This window comes from Marmota marmota, unplaced genomic scaffold (assembly GCF_001458135.2).
Source record: "Marmota marmota marmota unplaced genomic scaffold, marMar, whole genome shotgun sequence".
Classification (NCBI taxonomy): Eukaryota; Metazoa; Chordata; class Mammalia; order Rodentia; family Sciuridae; genus Marmota; species Marmota marmota.
The window spans coordinates 7,593,179-7,615,743 of NW_025999880.1; the positions used below are offsets into that span (position 1 = coordinate 7,593,179).

Sequence of the window (22,565 nt, forward strand, 5' to 3'; positions counted from 1 at the left end):
TATATATATATATACACATTTTTTGAAACATCATGTTGTACATGATAAATATATATTTTAACTTCTCGATTAAACATACCTTCATACATACATATATACGTAAGTAAGACAAATAACTACAAGGTTGGAAACAAGTCTTTATCAGATATTATACCTTTTGAATCTATAAATAACTGAGCAGAAGAATGCAGAAGTGCTCAAGTAAATATGCAAATTTTATAAATGATGGCTCTGGATTGCAAATAACACGTCACATTAAAATAGGAATTTGAATTTTAAAACAATTTTTAAAATAACTGATAAAAATTTATGTGATGTTTCTATTGTTTTGATCAATTAATAAGTATAACTACAATTCAATCTAGAAGAAAAGATTAAAGTCTTATGAAGCAATGAAAACATTTTATTCATGTAAATTTTTTGCAGCAAAATGATAGGATGATCAATGACTTTCGAGCATAAAATCAGAGTCCATCAATAGAACATTCTAGAACTATAGAATAGAAATAAGAGCTAACAAAAGGAAAGAAAAGATATACTTCTCAGAAGAAAGAATTGATGCATAAATTTTCTTTCAAGTGTTTATGAGTAGCAAAAATGATAGTGTTTAAATTTTACTCGATATATTTAAAAGATTTATATAACTGCTTTCTTTAAAAAAATAATTATAATAATTGGAAACCTGAACAAAACACTAACCAAAATAAAGATGGTATAGCTACTCTATTTAACTAAATAGGAAAATAAAGAAACATCTTAGGATATTGAGATTCAATACCTGGGATAAGACTATAACAATTCAAAATTATATATACCTAATAATACAGTCTATGATGATGTAAAACAAAAATAAACAAGACTAAGTGGGGGGAAATTTAAAACTCTTTCAGTAACTGATAATAAAAAATGAGAAAAATGAGTAAAAAAAACAGAAAATATGAAACCATGAAACAACCTTGACTTTATTGACATGGGAAGCACTGTACTCCAAACTGCAGAATATACTTTCTTTTCAACAGATTGGGAATATTTAATTGACTATAATCACTACATGTATAGTCAAAGAATTAATATCACACAGAATATGTCTCTAATTTTAGAAGAATTAAACTAAAAATAAGTAACCAAAAAGAAACTGTATAAGAAAAAACTATTTAGAAGTTAAGCCCCCCCAAAAATCAAGATAAGCATCAAAGAAGGCAAAGAAGTGGAAATATTACATACCAAATGATGATTAATATATGATCTATAAAATGTATTGGTGGAATTACTTGTAAAAATTATATAGCATATTTTTGAAACAAAATAAGGATCTAAATAAATCTATATTAATCTTTGGTAAATTTGAGTATTTTGGTAAAAGGAGAACTTTTCTAGAAAGACACACATTAACAAAATATTCAAGAAAAGAACAAAACAATTGAACAGAATAATAGCCTTATATAATACTGATTAAAAGTAGGAAGTACATTCCTCTCCTGAAAGAATCTAGGCTTAGACAATTTGCAGATAAAACATTTTCAAGTTCTAAAGAAATAGTTTCAATTGTTAAGATTCTTCCAGAAAAATAGAAATGGTAAAAAAATTTAAGATGTGTAAAATGATTAAAGTATCTTAGAAATTATTTTTTACTCAGTTTTGCTGCTTGTATTCAATAGTATTTAGAATAGGTACAATTCTGTGGAAATGACAAAAACATAATCAAATGTCTACCTAGAAAATCCAAGAAAAATAACTGAAAAACACTTGGAACAAGGGAGACAGGTAAAATGATATCACACAAAATAAGCAGCTTAAAATGATCATATTTCTTAATCAATCAAAAATGTAACAATGAAAAATAAATATCCCATTTCCAATAGCATCATAAGTTATAATATCTTAGCAATTAATCCAAAAATAAATACTCAAAATATATATGAAGTAAGCTATAATTTTCTTTTTCTAAAAGATGAGCAAAGATCTGAGTAAAGAAATAAGTTATTTTCAATTCTTCCAAAACCATCCGCTGAATTCAATACAATTCCAAACAAAAATGAAAAAAGTCCCATGTGTTTTTATTATCATAGCAAAATGATTCTAAAGATCATCTAGAAGATCAAAATTAAGAATTATCTAATATACCAGATAATAATGAATCTGGTATTATAGAGCTACAGTAATTAAAATAGTAATGAACTAGCAAACAGAAATGGAACAGAGTGGTGGATCTAGAAACAGATCTGCTTATCTAGATATAAATTTAGCAAATATAAAGTTTGCATTTCAATTCAATGGCCAAAGTGCACAAGGACAGGTTGTTATTTGACAATGGAACCGGACAAGGGCTTCAGATGCATAAACAAGAATAACTTTTGAATTAATTAAAATATATAAATTGTATATAATATAAATTGGGAAGGTGTTTTTAAAATAACACAGTATCAAAAATTCATAAAAGGACGGAAAGATTTGATAGTATAAATGCCAAGTTTATACTTATGAAGTTAATAAATTTAAAAAATCAATTTTATATAAAGTACAAAAACAGTCAAAATCAAATTTATGATGTTAGAAAAATAAAGAGTAGTTACTCTGATTTTTAGGAGTGGGGGCGTTATTGCTAGTAACAGGAAAGGAACATGGGTGTAGGAGAGCACCGGGGGTCCTGATAATGTATTTCTTTATTTAATGTTATGCTTCATGGGATTGGTTCTGATTGTAATATATCAAAGGATATAAACTTATGATAGAGGCACTCTTCCATGTATATATTATGGTGTGTTAAACAAATTAGATTGGACACATGATACTTACCTGTTTAGTTAGCTTTCCAATTGGCAAGTTGTCAATACTCATGACTTTACATATGGGAGTAGAGGAGCTAAGGAGAGAAAAGGCTGGAGGAGATTGAAAAAACTCCTATTTTTGGTTTTAAATTAATCTGTTTTTATATATATGTGTGTGTGTGTGAGTGTGTGTGTGTGTGTGTGTGTGTGTGTATGTGTGTGTGTATATATATATATATATATATATATATATATATATGTATTTATCCAAGGAAGTTTATATATATTTATATGTATTTAAGTTTATAAATGCATATTTATTATATAAGAAATATAGTTTATAATAAATATATATTTGTTTATTTATCCAAAGAAGATACATATATCTTCCTTGGATAAATAAACACACACACACACACAAATAAATTTGTTTATTTATCCAAGGAAGATATATGTATCTTCCTTGGATAAATAAACAAATATATATATATCTTTCCAAGGAAGTTGTTCTTTTGTGCAGTCCTGGTATTGAACATAGGAACACTTTACTACTGAGCTAGGTCACCAGCCCTTTATGTTTTTTAGTTTGGGATGGGATCTTGCTAAGTTGCCAAGGCTGTCCTTGAACTTGCCAGAGTTCAAAAAGTTACTGGGATTATAGGTGTATGCTATCATGCTATGACAGAACATGTATTATTTGTATAATTTTTTAAAAAGCTAGTGAAAAATTTTAAAAGGCCTACATATATGATCTGTATCATAAGACTGTGACTTAAAACTGAATCAAGATAATTCTATAGGGCAAGATAATTCTATAGGGCATACTCTACCTGTGAATCTAATATGTTGGAAATTTCATGTGCACCAACATTTACTTCATCCAACTGCAAGCAAAACAAATTTCTGGCAACCTGTACAAAATCTGAAATGAACACATTTCAGTAAGAACATAGCATTTAACCTCATCTAAATAAATGTCATCTTTTCCCACATAAAGTTGTAACTATGTATTAGAACTAGTGCTTCAGATTTAACTTGCATAATTTATCTTAAAATTGTATTTGCCAACTGATGGGTAAATGTAAGTTCAAATAAGTAAGAAACTGGTTTTATCTCATTTTAGTTAACTTTGCTAAAGCTAATAATTCAGTTAAGATAATAATAAAGCAAACATATTACAGATGTCTTTAATTCTCCAACTCTTTATTGTAAGTAGAACTTTTCCTGAAACATATGACACTATTATGACTTATGGCTTTTCTAGCTGGAAGAATCTGAAGTTTAGAATAACACAGCAGCTACTGTTTACATAACAGCTGCTCTATGCCAGGCATGATGCTTAGCAATTTTATCCTCACAACAACCTTTGGAGGGAGGTTCTCTTGTCTTTTCCACTTTAAAGATGAATAAATTGGGGCAAACACAAGTTAACTGTCTTAACCTGCCCATGGACACTGAGAAAATAAATAGCAGCAGTCTGTAGCTTTCTTAGACACAAAGAGTGAACTATTTATCTATGTATTCTCAAAATTTTTAGTTTTGACTATTATATTTCTTAATTTCTAAGGATTCTTTTAAATATTTTCTGATTATTCCTAATTTACAAATTCTTACTCCTGTTTCATAGATGCATTATCTTCATTTGTCTTTTTAAAGATGTTAATTATGGTTTATCCGATATTCTTGTTTGGCTCTTCATCATTTCTCCTTCTTTTCAAATTCCTTTTTTTCCTGTTTGTCTGATACTTTGAACTATATTTTCTGATGGAGGATTTCCCCAAATGTCTGGTAACCATTGGTTATAATAATATATTTAAGAATCAGGCATTAAAAAATTTAGTTGGAAATTTTGTTATGCATAACTTGGCTAGTCAATTGGCAGATTAAACTACAGGGCAACCGAGTGGCCTGCTGACATTTTTGTTAAGCTTCTTCAGACAGAATCCTACAATCTCCTGCCTACAGTTATAAACATGGCTGTAAATTCCATGGAGCAATCTGGGTGTGTGTTGTGAGTAATGACTCACCATACACTCCCCCAAATTTCTTTGCTGCTGGCAATTATAGGGCCATAATCTCTCTGCTTTAATTTCTCAAGGAAATAAACTTCTTTTTCCCTGGAGGTGTAAGGGAGTGGTAGTTGCTAGCCTGCTTGACAAGGGGCAAGAAACAGCACCTATAATTCTTCTTAGGAACATTTCTAACAGTCCTGTTTCTAATGTGCTGCCTAAATGCTTTTAATTTCCAAGGGTCAAATCTACACGATCTCTATTGTGACTTTGTTTAATCTCTGAATACTTGGGCTTTACCTGACTCTACCCACTAATTCATTTACTGTACTTTCCTTAGATATTGTGGTTTTGGTTATATATGCATTTCTGTTTCTTGTTCTTATTACTTTGACATGATTTTCAAGAGGAGATGAGACCAAAATTATCCTTTTTTTTGGCTTCAACACAAAAAGGCAGATTTTCTTTTTAGTAATAATAGATGTTTTTAAAATGATTCAACGGGGCATCCACCATATAAGAAAAACATGAAATATTTAATGCCACCAGAGATGGAAAAAAACTGTAACATTCAAACATTACTGATAGCAGAACAAGTATATGTAAAATGTCTTTGGAAAATAACTTACCAATATGCACTGAAAGTCAAAATCATTTGTGAGGATTTATCCCAAGAAAGGGGATACATTCACAATAATAAATACAGATTTATACTACAAACCATCAAAATTCCCAACAGTAGAAAGGCTTAATACTATAGTTTGTCAATTAAGTGGTAAATTATGTTGTCTCTAATAAAAATAATTATGTAGCTCTATAAATATATTTATATCATTCTAGCTAAAAAGAGGAACTAGAACTAATCTCACAGTAGTAAATCAGGACTTCTATATATTGTCTGCTTCTTTTGTTATTATTAAAGCAATCTATGCAATAAATATAAAATTAAAAAGAATATAAAATTAAATAGAATAATGATATTTTAGAGATGAAAGGTTCTAATAAAGTTCTCCTTTCTGCTATTAACTATTAGAATTTTTAGAGTACTGAGACTAAGGATCTTTAAGTCAATGTGGTTTTACTCTTCATTCTCTCCTTCTAAAGAACAGACATGCTTGCTGAAAATGGGTCACAGTAATTCTTTACTGAGTTTCTGTGATATACATGATGAACCTAATATTACCTCCAAATGACACTGTCCCCTTTGAGTCTGCTTGTACTTGCTGTTTCAGGACTTGGTGTTGTTCCTTTGTGGGCTGGATACCAAGATAATTTAGAGCCTGGAAGGAAAAGGCCTCATGTAAAGCAAGATTTCAAATCTTCAAAGAACAAAACTTTTCATTGCAATTTTTCCAACCCAGTGAAAAAAAAATCCACATTAGGAACAGTGATCAAAACCAAATGGCCAAGGAAAGTATGCTATTTATGGATTAACTGCCTATAAAGATTACTAGCCAATGAAATATATGGCAAAGTCCTGGAGACCATTTCTAGAAAGTCTCTTTTCCAAAGCAGAATTAAGCACTTCTTTTTCCTTTTCCTTCTCTCTTTTGGCTTAATAAGGTAAAGGAAGAGAGAAAGGAGAAAGAAAGAAGGTAAGACAGGAAGGAGAAAAGGAAGGGTAGGAAAGAGAAAGAAGAAAGAAGATAGGAGGAAGGAAACACTGCTGGAGTTTTGAGCAGTTACCTTGGTTCATGAGGTACCTCAATAAAGATGGTAAAATAGAAGGGCAGTTGAATGTGGGTCCCCTGCACTGTGAAGCCTCCTTGTCAGCCTTGGACTACATTTTTTCAGGCTTCTTGGTGTGAGAGAAATATAACCACCATTATTTTGGATTCTCTCTCTCTCTCTCTCTCTCTCTCTCTCTCTATATATATATATATATATATATATATATATATATATATATATAAAATATATTGTTTAAAATGTTTTGTCCAGTTTAAANTATATATATATATATATATATATATATATATATATATATAAAATATATTGGATATATCTTACCCAATGTACAGGGGCTGATCAGATGCCCTATTATTGGTTTCTAGCAAAAACAATATATACTGTCAATCACATCACAACTAAAAGGTAGGTAGTTTAATATTGGTAATTATTCTTTACAAATTTCTTCTGCCTTTGTAATACGTTCACTCATTCCTCATTTCATTCACCAAATATTTACATGGTACTTACTATTTGTCAGGTACAAAACTAAATACAAGGGATAGACATGATATATGGTCCCTACCCTCAAAGACTCTATGGTCTCGAAGGAGAGAATAAGATGTGAACAAATATAGTAACTACAATACACAATTTAACATAGTGTGTGCAGGGTATGCTATTTCGAAAAGCAACTAGTTAATCCCCAGGCACACAATTTTACTGGGCACAATGAAAGTAGGAAACAGGAGGCAGAATATCAGGAAAGATTCTTCCAAAAGTTTCTTAGCATCATCTGTCTGCCCTGTTGAAGTCCTAAGTATTTGCCTTGTGTACATGGAATAATAATTCTTAGCTTTGTGTGTTTTCCTCTTCAGTTATAAAAATGTTCCAAATACCATCCCTCAAAAAAAAAAAAAAAAAAGAGAACACAAAAACTCCATGTCATCAAATATATCATGTATTAGCTTGAAATTTATAAATATGTGAAATAAAACTAATTTAATTGAAAATTTCTTTATTGTTCTTAAGCAGCCATACTTTAACGTCATTTACTATATAATTATGTATCCCCTAAGTAATATGCACTTTAATTTTATGCATTTAAAATCTTACATAAATAGTATAATCTAAAAGTATTAACTCTACAAATTATTTTACCTTAACCTTATGATTTTATAATTGCTCAATATTATCTGTAAAACTAGTTTACTTATTTTAACTGTAAATGGTATTTCATGTATGAATACATTATAATTTATTATTCATAAGTAGTTTGTTATCTATAAGTAATAATGTATTGTCCAAAAGTTCCATGATTGATGGACTCTTTAATTACTCTGATTTGTATTTTGATTACAAAATATATATGCCTCCTTTTGTAGATGTGTGAAAATTTCTCCACAGTATATTCTTAGAAGAGAAAGTGCTAAGTCTTAGGGATATTCAGTGACCACTTTATTAGGTATTGTTTAATTGTTCTTCACATTGGTTGTGCCAACTTATGCATACTAATAGTATATAAGCATTCCTGTTTTCTACATTTCAACAGCATTTGCTGTTTTTACACTTTCATTTTTTGTCAGTATGTTGGATATGAAGTATTATATTGTTAATTCGAATTCCCTTAATTACAAGTGAGAATAAATATTTTTTTTCATGTTCATTAGCAGTGTTTTTGACTCATAAATTATTTAAAATATGTTTTAAATTTTCATAGAGTTTTAAGATGTATCTTTTGTTACTGATTACTAATTTGGAGGCAGTCTTCCAATATTGACAATCAAAACTTCCTAGACATTGCCAAATGTCCCCTGAGGAGAAAAATCATACTCCCATCCTTAAGAACTACTGCTTAAGCAACACTATTAACTTGGTTAATTTATATAAGCATGTATTGGCATTATGTTCAAGCTTTTACTATGAACATAATGCCAATACATGCTTATATAAATCATGTATTTTTTGCACAAATTTAAGTTTCATTATATATAATGATCTATGATTAAAAATTGTCACTATATCACAACCTCCCATTGTATACATTTTAGATCTACTATATGTTTTTAAAAATATTTCTCATAGTACTGTCAAGTACTTTTATTGAAGCATTTAGTGGTCATTTAGATACATACATCTCTTTTTCTTAAAACACAGGGATATAATGAAAACCCTGAACAAACAGGACTTTCTAAGTTCCCTTCGTTTATTACTATTAAGCTATATCCCCTTTGTTCAATCAACACTCTTCCATGACTGTTCACCTTCATCCCATACATAAGCAAAAAATTATAAAGACTGTATTATTTCTTTGGGTCTTCATTGCTGAAGGCTTCTGTGTCATGTAAAATTCATATTCATATTAAATAAATGTGTATCTATTTCTCGTTAATCTTTTTTGTTATAGGTGCTTCTGCCAGCCATGAACTTAGTGATAGATGAGAAAAGAAATCTTTCCTCTCCTAGAAGCAAAAGTCAGGTACTTAAACAGAAGGAGGTACTATGGGGTAAAGAAACTGATCTCACTGATAAAACATGAAACACAAAAGCTCATCGTACAATAAAACACTGACTGATGGTCAGTGCTACAGATACACAAAGTAGCACAGTATGTATCATAATTAGCAAAGTTTGGATGACAAAGAAATTGAGTCAGCATTTGAACAATTAGACTGTTCAAATTTCAGATTTCAATGAGAAAGACAGGACTGAGCAAAGGTTGGGTAAGTACATATATGCTATGTTTATTCACTCTAGCTTTGCAATTTCATCTTCTTTCTAAAATGTGGGAAAAAAATCCACAACAACTCACAGGAAAGTAGAGGTTGTGGACCTTCAGCTTTATATGTAATTTACATTAAAAAGGGGGGGGGTTGTCTCTCCTGAAGAGAGCCCTCAATAATGTGTATTCTTTGCTTTACCCTGAAGGCTTTCTTGATATTGACACATCTTTTCTTCAATATGTACCTACTTTCCTAAATAAACCTCTGTGCCTTTGGGGGAAGAAAAAAAGATGTAGCACATTTTCTTTCTCAGTTGCTGGTTACCTTAAGATAAGTTTTAAAGTGCTTTCCCACCTTTAGTTTCCCCTTTTTATAATCATCCTAAATTTCTTTTACATATATTAGTGTTAGAGTAGGCAGGTAGATAGACATGAGCCCAGGATGGGGAAAGGAAGAATAGAACTCATTCCGTCTTGATGGAGAAAGGAGCATTCTAATCCGTGGGCAGAAAACCGCTTCCTTCAGGGTCAGATACAACCTTTCAAAACTAAGAAACTGGGCTGTAACCAACCTCAGAACTTTCCACTTTGGGGCATACAGAACAGGAGGCATTGTTATTTGGGTGACAGCATCCACTGTAATATCATTTACACTCTGGTTTTGATCACTCCCTATGGGTTTTGCTTAGGTACTAATGGGGACCTGTTCTACATTCTTGGGGGTGAACTTTCACTTCACTAAAGGTTTAAACCCTTTATGCTCATTTTATCTGTGTTTCCTGACAAATATTTCTTTTGAGAAGGCAAGAAGTAAGGAACCCATCATGTGGTACCAATAGTCCTCAATGCTCTACTCTTCCCAGGACTATTTTTGTCTTACCCCTTTTCTTTGCAGTGCTGGTCTTGGAATGCAGAGCATGGTAGGCAAGCACTTCCACCATCCTGCTATATGCCCAGCCTTCCTCATAACCATATTTTAGTGCCTCAGTACACTGCTAAAATCTTTTTAAATTTAAGAACTATTTTGTTCTTTAGAATTTAGCAACTTTTGCATTCAAAAACAACAACAACAATGAAGTGCTACTTCATTGCATTTATTTCTATTATATATGAAGCCAAATATACCTTGTCTCAATTTATTCCATGTTCCCACTGATTCTAGATTGCAAAGCATCATTATTTTCTTATTGCAGAAGAGAAAGAAACTTATTATCTGCATGTCAACTTAGTTACAAAGGTTTTATTTCTATTTTGTATTAGCAAATCACCATGAATTGCCAAAAGCAAACATTAATTAAATAATCTAAACCCCAACTGCCCTTCATTCAATTGCAAAGAACTTGAGGCAAAAATGGCTCCAGTACTTTATCCTCTCAAGGAATGAGAATACTTCTTTCCTGCTGTATTCCAAAGCAAAATGAAAATTTAAAGGGTTTACCATTTCCAGTTTCTCTGCCTTAAGGCGAATAGAGGGATTTAGGAAAATCTTCTTTCCCTGTGGTCCATAATTATCAGTCCAGGCAGGAGCAATATCTAAGAGACAACAGGGTGCACATTAATTGGAAACTTAATTGGAATAGAACTTTTCATTTGACAGGATGTGTTCTGGGCTCCTGCTGTTCAAAAATAATTCTGGTTAATCAGTTGGCAGTTTTCACTTTTGTTTTCATAATTTTTTTCCCTGTAAGTTTAAAATGTATCATATAAATCAGCTTTACTTGAGCCCTCAAAGATATAAAAAGAGTACCAATTATGCACTGTGAAGTCCCATGGAAATATTAAAAGACAAACATACATCTCAACACTATGACCATCATTGTAATATTAAAAAGTTTTTTCTCAAAAAAAAATCATATTAAAAATTCAAAAAGATCATGATCTTAAATTGGCAAAATGGCTTTGTTATGTGAATTATGGAAGTACTCTGGAAAAACCCATGAATGCAGATCATTTCAAGTCTGCATTAAATCACATAAAATATGACAGAGACACAAAACTTTTTGAGCTAAAAATAAAAGTCTAATTTTATAGAAGGGTTATATTTTAAGTAAATAACTGGACTTTTAAGAACTGAGGGTAATATACTTCTCACCTATTTTCTTATACCTTTTCAATAAACCTTGTCCATGTCCCTTGATTATGCCTTTGTCCTTGTCACATGAATAAGAAATCAGGTTCCATAAGAGGCTAGAACTTGAAAATCTATTTGTATTAATATGCCAAAGTTTGTAAATCAAATTTCTATAAAAATTTATGTCAATCCTTATTACCTAAATTGTCACTATATTCCAAATACACTTTTAAATGGTATTTTACTAGTTCTACATAGAAACAAGAGGAAGAGAAAAAAAACTTCTTAAAATGTCACATCTTTATGCAGTGTTTTAATTTTTTTTTAATTTCTCAGAGCATCTGTCTCTAAGTACAAAATGATTTGCATTCTCTTTCTTAAGAACATAAGAAGTGCATATGAAAATAAATAGTCTTCCTCTAAACCTTTAACACATCCTCAACATTCTATGTAAAATCTTTAATATAGCTTATAGGTGTCAAGATTATAAAAAAAAATGGTTACTGACTTTTAGCTCCAAATGGAAATAAACCTTATAAAGACTGACTTTAGTGTAACAGAATTTTACAATCCTGATAAAAGCTAGAAAATCTTCTTTGTTATCATAACATCTAATTGTTGGCTGAAGGATAAAAATATTAAATATTATTTTTTTCTTAAGAGAAATTCTATAACAAACCTACAGCATGGCAAAAAAGATCTTTATGGAGTGAAATGTTATGGAAGATAAAATAGCAGGTAAGTCAACTTTACTTTTCATCTTTTAGATTTGGAATTGACTTCCAGCTTGGTACTTGACCTGCAATTAAGACACACTAACACTAGGTGGACCCAAACTAACCTAGGGCCTCGCTAAGACTAAGTAAGTTTGAATTATTAAAAAAAAAAAAAAAAGAGTAAGTGTGTGGAAGGGACACAGAGATGAGAGCAAGAGGAATAAAGGGGGAGAGAAGCAGAGACAGGGATACACACAACACCAACATAAGCTTCTCACTCACGTTTCCCTACATCTGAGCATAAAAACTTGCTATGTCTAATAGTGGAAATAACAAAAGATTAGCTTATATTTATGCTTATTTCTAGCCAGGGAGTGAATCAATTACATATTTAAGCTCACTAATCTTCACAACAATAACATAACATAGGTGTTGACTATTCTTATCCCAAAGACTAAAGCCCAAAAAGGTAAAGAAATTGGCTCCAGGTCACACAGCTAGTACATAATAACAATGTTACAATTCTAATCTCTTGTCACACAGAAACCAGTGTTCTTATTTGTCAACCTTTTTTTATACCAGTTTTCTCATCTGAATAGTAGGAAGAATAAAACTGATAATCTCATATGAGCTGTAAAGGTAAAAATCAACAAAATCGTAGAAAACTACTTCAAAAACCAAATTAACACAGAGATACAGTGTTAATACGAGATAATATAAAATGATACTAATCCCCCCTCACCCCATTTAGCACTATTTAGTCATGGCTTAACAAAACATTGTTTTCTAAATCTTTACTTGTGAGACGAACCTTAATTAAGAGGGTCTTGTGCATAAGACCAGCATGTTTTGGCAATTCGGAATAGCTTGACCCAAAAAGTACCTCAAAGACTGTTTTCCTCATTAGCCAATCACATCTCTTTATCAAAACAAGCTCTTTATTTGCTCCTCTCTCTGGTGGGGGGGAGGGGCGCTTTTCAAAAACATATCATTCTCCTGGATCTTCTTTCCTATTCCTCTTTTTTAGAAGCAGAAGAAAGGGAATGATTTATAAGAGAAGGATCAATACCATTTGATTAGTTCCATGAACCTTCAAAGGATATTTTTCCCTATCAGTACTTTGTGTAATTTCAAAAGACTTGATGAAGAGGAATTAAAGCTTGTGCCATTGTTAAAATGATGATAGTATTTCTTATTCCCTTAGCAATGTCTTTACTTTTAGCTGACCCACAAACTCATGTGTTAACTTGTGGCAATAGTAAACAACTCTGAATTTTGAATAAATTGATATGATAGGATAAATGATTTTAAAAATATTCAAGTATCATACTGATTTTAAAAATTCTAATCAATTTTATACCTTGGAATGACTGAGATGGGGATAGAGGTGTAGCTCCCTTATTAAGTTTACTTTTATTGAGGTTAACATTAAAACATTTATTTTTGTGACTATCAACTAAAGGAGTATAGAAATGATGGCTAAGGATCTAATTTGGAAAGAATCTATAATTAAGTACTTATAAAAGAAAAATCATAATATACTAAGATACTTAGAGATAATTTAGAGTTGAGTTTGCTTCTCCTTGCCTTGCTCCCTGCCCAGAAGTATCTTCCCTCCTTATATTTATGTGGAAATAAGAAAATGAGGCTGAGTTATTGTTATTTTTAACCCTAGAAAAAATTCCATTTTAATATGTACTTTATATAAACTCACATACTTAAAATATTTTCCCATTATTTTCCTATTATAAAACCTAGCATCATTTCTTAGTCAATGGTATAAAATTCTCTCACTTTATTAATGATTACAAGATCTCTTTGCTCTAATCAGACCTACCTCTTAAGGTAACCTGACATCTTGCTTATTCTAGTTCTGTGCCTCTCTTTTTTTTCCTTTTATTTTTTTGGTACTTGGTACTGGGGGTTAAACCCAGAGGTGGCTCTAACACTGAGCTACATCTAAGCCCTTTTTATTTTTTATTTTGAGACAGGGTCTTGCTAAGTTGCTTAGACTGGCCTTGAACCTGCCATCCTCCTGTCTTAGCTTCTTAAGTCACTGAGATTGTAGACCTGCACCTCCATGCCTGGTGCTCATGATACTTTCCAAACTTGGGATAATCTCTTGCCTGAGTACCATTTCCTTCAATATTTGGATAATGTTGGACATTGCTAAGGTGTTTTTCTTAACTGATTTCTGCATATTGTAACAAATCCCTTAGTATAAACCAGTTTCAGGGGTTGAAAGGAAGTCACAAAATGGAATCAAATGTTGAAGCTCTCATGTCTGCTCTAAAAACATACCCTGGAATGTTATCTGAGCTACAGATTAGGTAAGGATTCTGTAATATTCATAACAACAACAACGGCAAAATTTTCTGTACCAATTATAATGTTAAGTGCTAGACACTTATGATCTTTAATCCTCATAACAACCCCAAGAGGCAACTATTTTAAGGTTACAGAGCTAATATGCTGGGTTAGGATTTAAAAGTGTAAGTCTAGGTTCAGAACCTGGTAGTAATCACAGTTATCACAGTCTTTATCATACTCAAGCCATTCATTATTTCTTCAGTTTACTTTGTTCATGTCTTTACATTATTTGTGTGAAGGTGTTATAAAATCAGAACATATGTATATTAACAAATATATACATGAAATTAAATACTTTCTAATTTGAATAACAAAGAATTTTTAACCCCATGATTTATCTCACAATATGCCATTATCTTAGAGAAGAATCTTAATTTTTTCAAATTCCAACTGTACTGTTTTCTACACATATATTTAGTAAATGCATACTGAATAAATAAATGGCTCAAAGAGGCACCGAGTAGTTCAATTACTTCAAATATTGAAAACATGATATAAATGCTACATAATTAGTGTTTATGATAGCATCAAGGAATAAAGGACCTTGACCTCTGTCATCTAACAATGTCGATCCCACATCTCCTTAGTTTTTGCTTCATTCATCTATCTCTTTCTTCCCACTTTAAAATAAAAACAGTATAATAGTAGACTGGACATTAATTATGTAAAGGGCATTACTGCTAACAAAGTTTCTGGGAGTCAATAAATCTCACTAAATTAAAAGGAATACAATTTTTCTAAAGATCGCTACAAACCCATTGGTCAGTACTGATCTGAATCCAAGGAAACTACTATGAAATCTAGCATAAATTCTGTTTTTTTTTTTTTTTTTTTCAGTGTTGGGGATTAAACCCAGAACTTCATGCATGCTAAATACAAACCCTTCCACTGAGCTATCTCCCTAACCCATGTATGGTAGCTATTTAATTAAAGCTAACTCTCTTTGCAAGTCTCAGGTAAATAACACTGTTAAAAATTAAAATATAAGGGTGATAATCTGCTTTATAATTTAGCAACATATAATTAGTTCATATTAAGTTCCTATTAACATATAATTTTGTTCATATTAAGTATAGTTTTTAAATTATTGTTTCCTTTAGATTTTGGAGATAATTTCAAGGGAAAGTTTTTTCCCTTAATACTTGGGCTAATAAGCACTTGATTTGTAGCTTGATAAAAATCCTTTTCTTTATGGGTAATTTAGACAAGTATTGCTTTATTGTTTTAAAAAATCCATAAATCATTTTAGGGTAATTAAAACCCAATAATGCTGAATTTACAACACTGATGGCCCTTCTAATTTATATTCATATGCTTTCTTAAAAAAAATTTATTTTCTTAAGCTGTGTTCCTTTTTCCGACGAGTTTTTTGAAAGATCCATTTAATGTACCTTTCAGTATTTCACTAAAAGGACAAGGTAACCGAATATAATTTATAGAAGAGTTTTCATTATTTGGTTTCTACAATTCATTAACTATTACAGCTTCATAGACACTTATGAAAAAGCATCTCTTAAAATTTCAACCTTTGTTCAGGGCAATTTCCAATGAAAGTCAGAATCTAACAGGAACCACTGACAATACATTCATTTTATTCTTTTATTCACTGACAGAAAAAAGGCATAATGTGCTCTTCTTTAAAGTCTATTAAACCACATTATGTACTCTACACTGAGAGAAAGAAATTGAAAAAAATAGTAGGAAAGAGGAATTAAATGTGTATTTACCTGAAATAGACGTATCTGTAGGGCTGTTCTCTGTAGAAGTAATTGGAGTATATTCTGTTTTATGGTATTCAGTTTTTATCTGTGAAAGAAAATGAGAAACATGCAATATCATTTTCTAAAGCAAGTCAAAGATCAGACTAGATGTTTATGTTAACATAAAAAATGGTTAAAGATATTAAAGTAATATTATGAAAAATATGAGACCTCTAATATTTATCTTCAAACAAAACATTTTAGAATTAAAGGTTAACAGTTGCTTTAGCTTTACCACATCCAAGGACAGGAACATATAAAGCCATATATCCTATCTTTTAAGACACTATAACTTCAAATGACAATAAGAGCCTGTTTTTGATCAGCATATCCCTAAAACTTAAGTTACCCTTAAGGAATTCATTTCACTGACTGAAAGCCTCTTTGAGTTTCCTATTTGATTTTATAGCTGAAACAGATATATATATATATATATATATATATATATATATATATATACAGTATATGCTCTATTTTATAACTGATTAACTAGGTAATTCGACAGTTAATAATGATTGTTAATTTTGATATTATAAATTCCCCATTTTTATGATTCCAATAAAGCAAGCTATTTTCTAATATACACATGTAAGGAGCATTACCTACACAGATTGGATGACTAGGATTAACCTCACTATGTAGAAAATAAGCTAAGGAATAACAACAGAAACAATAATAAAACACTGTCTGGCTTTTGTCAAGCAGAAAACAGAAATAATTAATTGAACCTCATTAGTAAGTGTCTCAAACTAAATACTGCTTCCCTAACAGTTTTGAGTGATATTTAGATATATCTCCATAGTGCCATTTTTGTCATGCTTATATTTCCTAACTGATTATGCTTCTGGACATAGAATTCTTGGCTTGAAAAATCATATTTATTGATAACACAGTATAAAATCTAAAACAGGAAAAAAAAAGTTTTTTAAAAAGTTATTTAATTTGTTAAGAAACTATATGGCCCAAATCACAATTCTGTATCTATTTAACCAAGATAAAAACATACAGTGGATGTATGGATTAATAAATGGAGAAACTTAGATTACCTGACTCATCTTAGTAGAAGGTAAAATGGCAGCTTGAGTTTTTGGAGTAGATGAGGTCTTTGGAATTAGTATTTCAGGGGGAGAAGAAAGAAGACTAAATGTTGAGGCCTGAGGTCCATTTTCTCTTGAAGCTTGTAAAAGGGATGTGCATGATAGATTTTCTGGATGACTGCCATCAGATTTTTGTCTTATGAATGCTATCTCCCAAGCAGATTCTGACCTAGCATTACAAAGAAATCACTTTATAGATATGTAATGGACATAGTACAACTGAACTCTAAGATAATGTTTCAAATATTATTAAAATATTTCTTTAAGCATTTGAAGTACTTAAAACATCTTTGCTATTTTTGAAGAGACATGCTAAATGACTCATTCTATCTTATGCATAGAAACGTTACCTCAACTTGGCTCTGGTAATTATACTTTTTGCTTCTTCAAATGATACACCAATCATAGATTCCTTGTTTACTGAGACAAGTTGATCTCCTGGCTTCAAACGTCCATCCTAACAAAAACAACAGCATTTATAAAGAAACTAATTTTTTTAAAAATTAGTGGATACAATTATAGCAATAAAAAGTTTTTAGGAAGAATGTCTGAAAGAGTGAAAAAAAAAAGTTTATAGAATCTCAACAGGAAAATGTTTAAAAGCCTGGCTTCATAACACACGTGAGTAAAATTTGCATGCCAAGGAATCCTGCCTATATTAATTGTTAGGCCTGCATATCAGAATGGAGATGAGACTGATAAAACTCTTTGGCTCTGTGAAAAATCCAGCCAAATACTCATATGAGATATTTCAGAATTCAAGATTCATTCACCTTCATTTCTGAACATTCCTGCATCATTTCTGGAATAAATGTGGGCTAGATTTTTAAAAATTTAACTGAAGCTCTTAATTATATTTATCAATCCATATTTCAGCTCATGATCAAATATCTTCTTACTAGATTGGCTAACCTATCCACATTTCAGCTCATGATCAAATATCTTCTTTACTAGATTGGTTCCTGTGACTAGATCTAATTGACTGTGTCTACAGTGTTAGCCATACCCTGCTAATCAAGAGCAATACTAACAGGAGACCTGGCATTGTCTTTGATAAGTCTTGGCTTTGCTTATAAGTAGCCTAAATGACCGAGACTATGTCAACTACAAGATTTATTGTGGTTGTTAAGCAAGTATTCATCTCTTTTTTTTTCCTCTTAATTCAAACTGAAATAAGAAATAAGCTTTATTCATTTTCATTTCTTAAGATACTTCTCCATTTATCCTCATACTAAGGCAGGAAATATTATTCTATAACTATGGGAAAAGCTTACATAGGTTCTATGATCTTGAACTTGAGTGTCAACCGAAGGCCCAGGTGTTAGATGTTTGGTTCCCAGGGTGGCACTACTGGGAAGTGGTAGAAACTTGAAGAGATGGGGCCTAATGGGAGGTCTTGGGGTCACTGGGGGAAGACTCTTGAAGGGGATTGTGGGACTCTAGTCTCTTTCTCTTTCTCTGTTGCTTCCAGGTCATGAGGTAAGTGGTTTTGCTCCACCATGTATCCTGCCATGAGGTGCCTCTTTGGACCCAAATCTAGACTGAAACCTGAAAAACTGTGAACCCAAATAAGCCACTTATTTTCATAAGTTGATTATTCTCAGGTATTTGTGGTAGTGACGGAAAACTGACTAACATGTATGGTTTAAAAGATAGATTATTCACGTTGATAGTACTGAAGTAATTTCCAGAAATTCAAGGAAACATCTTATTTTGAAGTCTTACCTACTAAAACCTATTCCTTGGATAAATGATTATTAGTCTGAACCATATGACTTACAAAAATGGTGATTGATGGGTATTTTATGCCTAAATAACAATAGTTATTTCTGTTTTTATTAAAACAGTTATTTCTGTTTATTACAAAGATATGTGGTATTATCTCTTGCATTGACTAATGCATATATAGAAAAACTAAATAAATACACAACAGGCAGTACAGAATTATAAAATCAAGAGATTTGATAGGAATATGTCATTCCAAATACTGTATAAAGATGTCATTATATAAATACATTATAACTTTATGATCTTCTGAAATCTAAACATTAAAAAACCTAAACAAAAAAAGGCAATTTGATTTTAAAATATATAAAATTTGAACCATTTGGCTATTACAAATATGTAATTAAATAACTTCTAAGTCAGAACATAATACACAATAGCTATAATTATAAGTCATTTTTATCTCTTACATTTAATAATTGTGTGAGGAGGAATATACAGTAACAATGGTAGAACAGAAAGTAATATGGAAAAAACATCTTCCATTTGGATCCTTCTTATATGCTCAATAAAACAGAATTGTTGATTTTCTAAGACTTTATAAACACAGTTCTGTATTGCCTGGGTGCAAGTCTTATTAACATTTTGTTACATATGTGTTTAAATCAACTATATCAAGACTATTCTCAGACACTTAAGTATATTATACATTAGCCTGCAATTTAATTTTCTTTTGGGGGACACGGGGACCGGGGATTGAACTGAGGGGAAACTCGACCACTGAGCCACATTTCCCACCCTATTTTTTATTTTATTTAGAGACAGGGTCTCACTGAGTTGCTTAGCTCACAATATTGTTCATTATGAACTTGGAACTAAATTCTTCATTATTTGGAGATAACTCTGGTATGCGCATATCTAACAGAAATCACAGTTTGTCAGGATTATAGAGAAGAAGGCTAAGAAAACACAGGTGGGTAAAAGAGCTGAGGCCACCTACAGCCTCCCACATTCTCCTCTCAGGCTATGCCGTGTGAGCAGTACAGAGGCAAAATTTCATGAAGACCATTTATACCCCACATTGCGTTCAAGTACCCTAATGAAGGAAGTAGCATTTTCCAACAAAGTAGTAATCCGAAGAGAGAAGAAGAATGCTTTCTGACTCTGATTTTTATACACACACACACACACACACACACACACTTTCTAAAAAGTATTTACAGCTGTGAGTTGCTTTTCTTTGCTTCCTGGAATAAGATCTTAGCCGATGACATGAATTTCTGAACCCGTTTAAAAGTTAGAACCTGCAAATGAAAACAAAGCTATTTCTGTAAAAGTCTAGCATTCTAAAGGAGTGAATTCTGCCCCAGCTGGATTAATGTATATGTGAAGATACTAACTTCAGGGCTGTGCTGAGAGGCCTTTTTCCATAGTCTAGATTCTGACTCAGCAGTTCCCAAGCAACTACAGGATGTGACAGGCAATGTGCTAAGCACTTTCACATGCTCAACTTCAAAGTCTGAACTCTCTCACATTGACATTTGTGCAGACCTTGAAATAATGTATTCCTGAGCATTTAAGTAGTACTGTTAAAAACTACTAGCATTCTTTATTTCCAATTATAACCTTACTATGTAATTTTCTTAATAATACTTTACCATATTATTAGAAACCATTTGATATTATGATTCTGATTTAACCAACTCTTTATTCCCCATACTTTCACGATCTACAGATTGAACATAGCCCCCTACCTTTTTTTTGTAGGGGGTACCTGGGTTGATCTCAGGGACACTCAACCACTGAGCCACATCCCCAGCCCTAATTTGTATTTTATTTAGAGACAGGATCTCACTGAGTTGCTTAGCACCTCATTTTTGCTGAGGCTAGCTTTAAACTTGAGATCCTCCTGCCTCACCCTCCCGAACTGCTGGGATTATGGGTGAGCACCACTGCGCCCGGTTCCCAATTAGTTTTGAGAGCAGAAGAAAGCCATTGGAAGAAAGCTCATTGTCCCCTTGGAAATGATTGCATGGTGTGTTATTAACATAAACATAGGGAAGTTGCTTAACCTCTATGAGACTCCATCCCTTTTCTCAGTTGTAATGTGGGGATAAATATCTATAACACAAGTTTTCTATAAGAATCACATAACATATATAAACTATAAAACAGTGTAAGGTGAGGTTAATCCAACTTTCTGTTACAAATAATCTTTACACGACAGCAAATCTGATTATGTTACTTCTCAAATTGAGAACCTTGGTTGATTGCCTATTGGTAGAATAAAAGTTCAAAATTCTTAACTTCCTAAACCTAGTGCAAGCTGCCTGCAACCTACTTTTCCACCCTCTTCATACAACTTCCATCCCATCTATCAACTCCTCATTCTGTTTTCAGAGAGTGTCCCTTGAACTACCGATGGTCTTTCAGACTTCAATTGGTTTACAAATACAGGTTCCTATCCAGAAGGCCACCACATACCCTTCCACTTCTCCTGATGAATTCTCACTTAAAATTTCACAGCAAAATTCAAATACTACCTTTACTGCGAGTTTTCTCTAATTCTCCAGATTTAGTTAATTGTTTCTTCCTCTTTGCTCAAAAAACACTTTTATTTAACTTATTTGTAGCATCCTTTTTGTTCACATTTACTTTCACTGCCCCTGCATTTGAGCATGTTAATTCAGTAATTCCCAGGCTGGTACCATGGATTCTCTCAGTTGGCCAGAACCCTGTCCTTCTCACAGTTGTTTCCCCACCACATTGATAAGTATACAATAAGTTAATAATAAATTAATGAGATCCAGGGAACAGCTTATAGAAATTGAGGTGGCTGTGACAGAAATAATAATGGCAAAGAAGAGAGTGATGTTGCAAAGAGAATACTATCTGCTGTTATGCATTCTGCTCTCACAAGTGGCATTGCTTCCTTCATACTCTGCCACCCAGAGGCCTGGCCCTATTATTTATCTAAAATCTTTGGTCCCAGTTCCAGTGATCTGTTCAGCCTATTGAAAGAATATTTCATTTGAAAATTAAGTGTCCCTCTACTTAACTTTATAGACACCACACTTATCTGTGTGACCTTTGTCTTTAGCTATAGGGCTTGACAACAAAATCCTGAATTTATCAAATGTAAGATGCTGCTAATTGTAAGAGACACTATTACTTTATGTATGACTAGGGAAAAAAGATTCCAATTACAATGACATTGATTGTGAGACCCATCCCAATTTCAGAGAGGTAAGAGGAAACATTCACACATGCGTGCATGCACACACACACACACACACACACACTACATGCACTCTTAGCTATACATATGCATATATGTACTTTATATGACTATGTTTCAATATGGGTATTAGAATTTACTAAGTGAAATATAAAGTACAGTATCAAGTTTGAAACAAAGCTTTTGATTTCTGCTGCTTCCTCTACATTATTGCAACAAAAGAAATAAAAATATTTGCAAACTTCAAAGTGTTATACAGAATTTGACACAAAAGGCCATGGAGAGGACAGGTATTTTGATGTGAAATCCAGATGGTAGCAATAGAATGCTAAATAGACAGGTGAATAATTCTCAGAAATTATGAGAATAACCAAGGGACCATTCATTCATTAATATTAATTCAGCAATTGAAATGTGTCAT

The 22,565-nt window shown here is 31.9% G+C and overlaps 1 protein-coding gene across 3 annotated transcripts in view; it reads right to left on the reverse strand.

The window, feature by feature from the left end:
* Positions 1 to 22,565, reverse strand: part of Stxbp4 (syntaxin binding protein 4) — a 155,948-nt gene that overhangs the window by 108,547 nt on the left and 24,836 nt on the right. For all 3 annotated transcript variants that reach the window (XM_048788698.1, XM_015495449.2, XM_048788692.1), the window contains exons 4-9: positions 17,532 to 17,638; positions 17,131 to 17,350; positions 16,052 to 16,130; positions 10,606 to 10,700; positions 5,961 to 6,057; positions 3,599 to 3,690 (exon numbers count right to left, since the gene is read on the reverse strand). In XM_048788698.1, the coding sequence (XP_048644655.1) occupies positions 3,599 to 3,690; positions 5,961 to 6,057; positions 10,606 to 10,700; positions 16,052 to 16,130; positions 17,131 to 17,350; positions 17,532 to 17,638 (690 nt within the window). The remainder of the gene's footprint in view (positions 1 to 3,598; positions 3,691 to 5,960; positions 6,058 to 10,605; positions 10,701 to 16,051; positions 16,131 to 17,130; positions 17,351 to 17,531; positions 17,639 to 22,565) is intronic.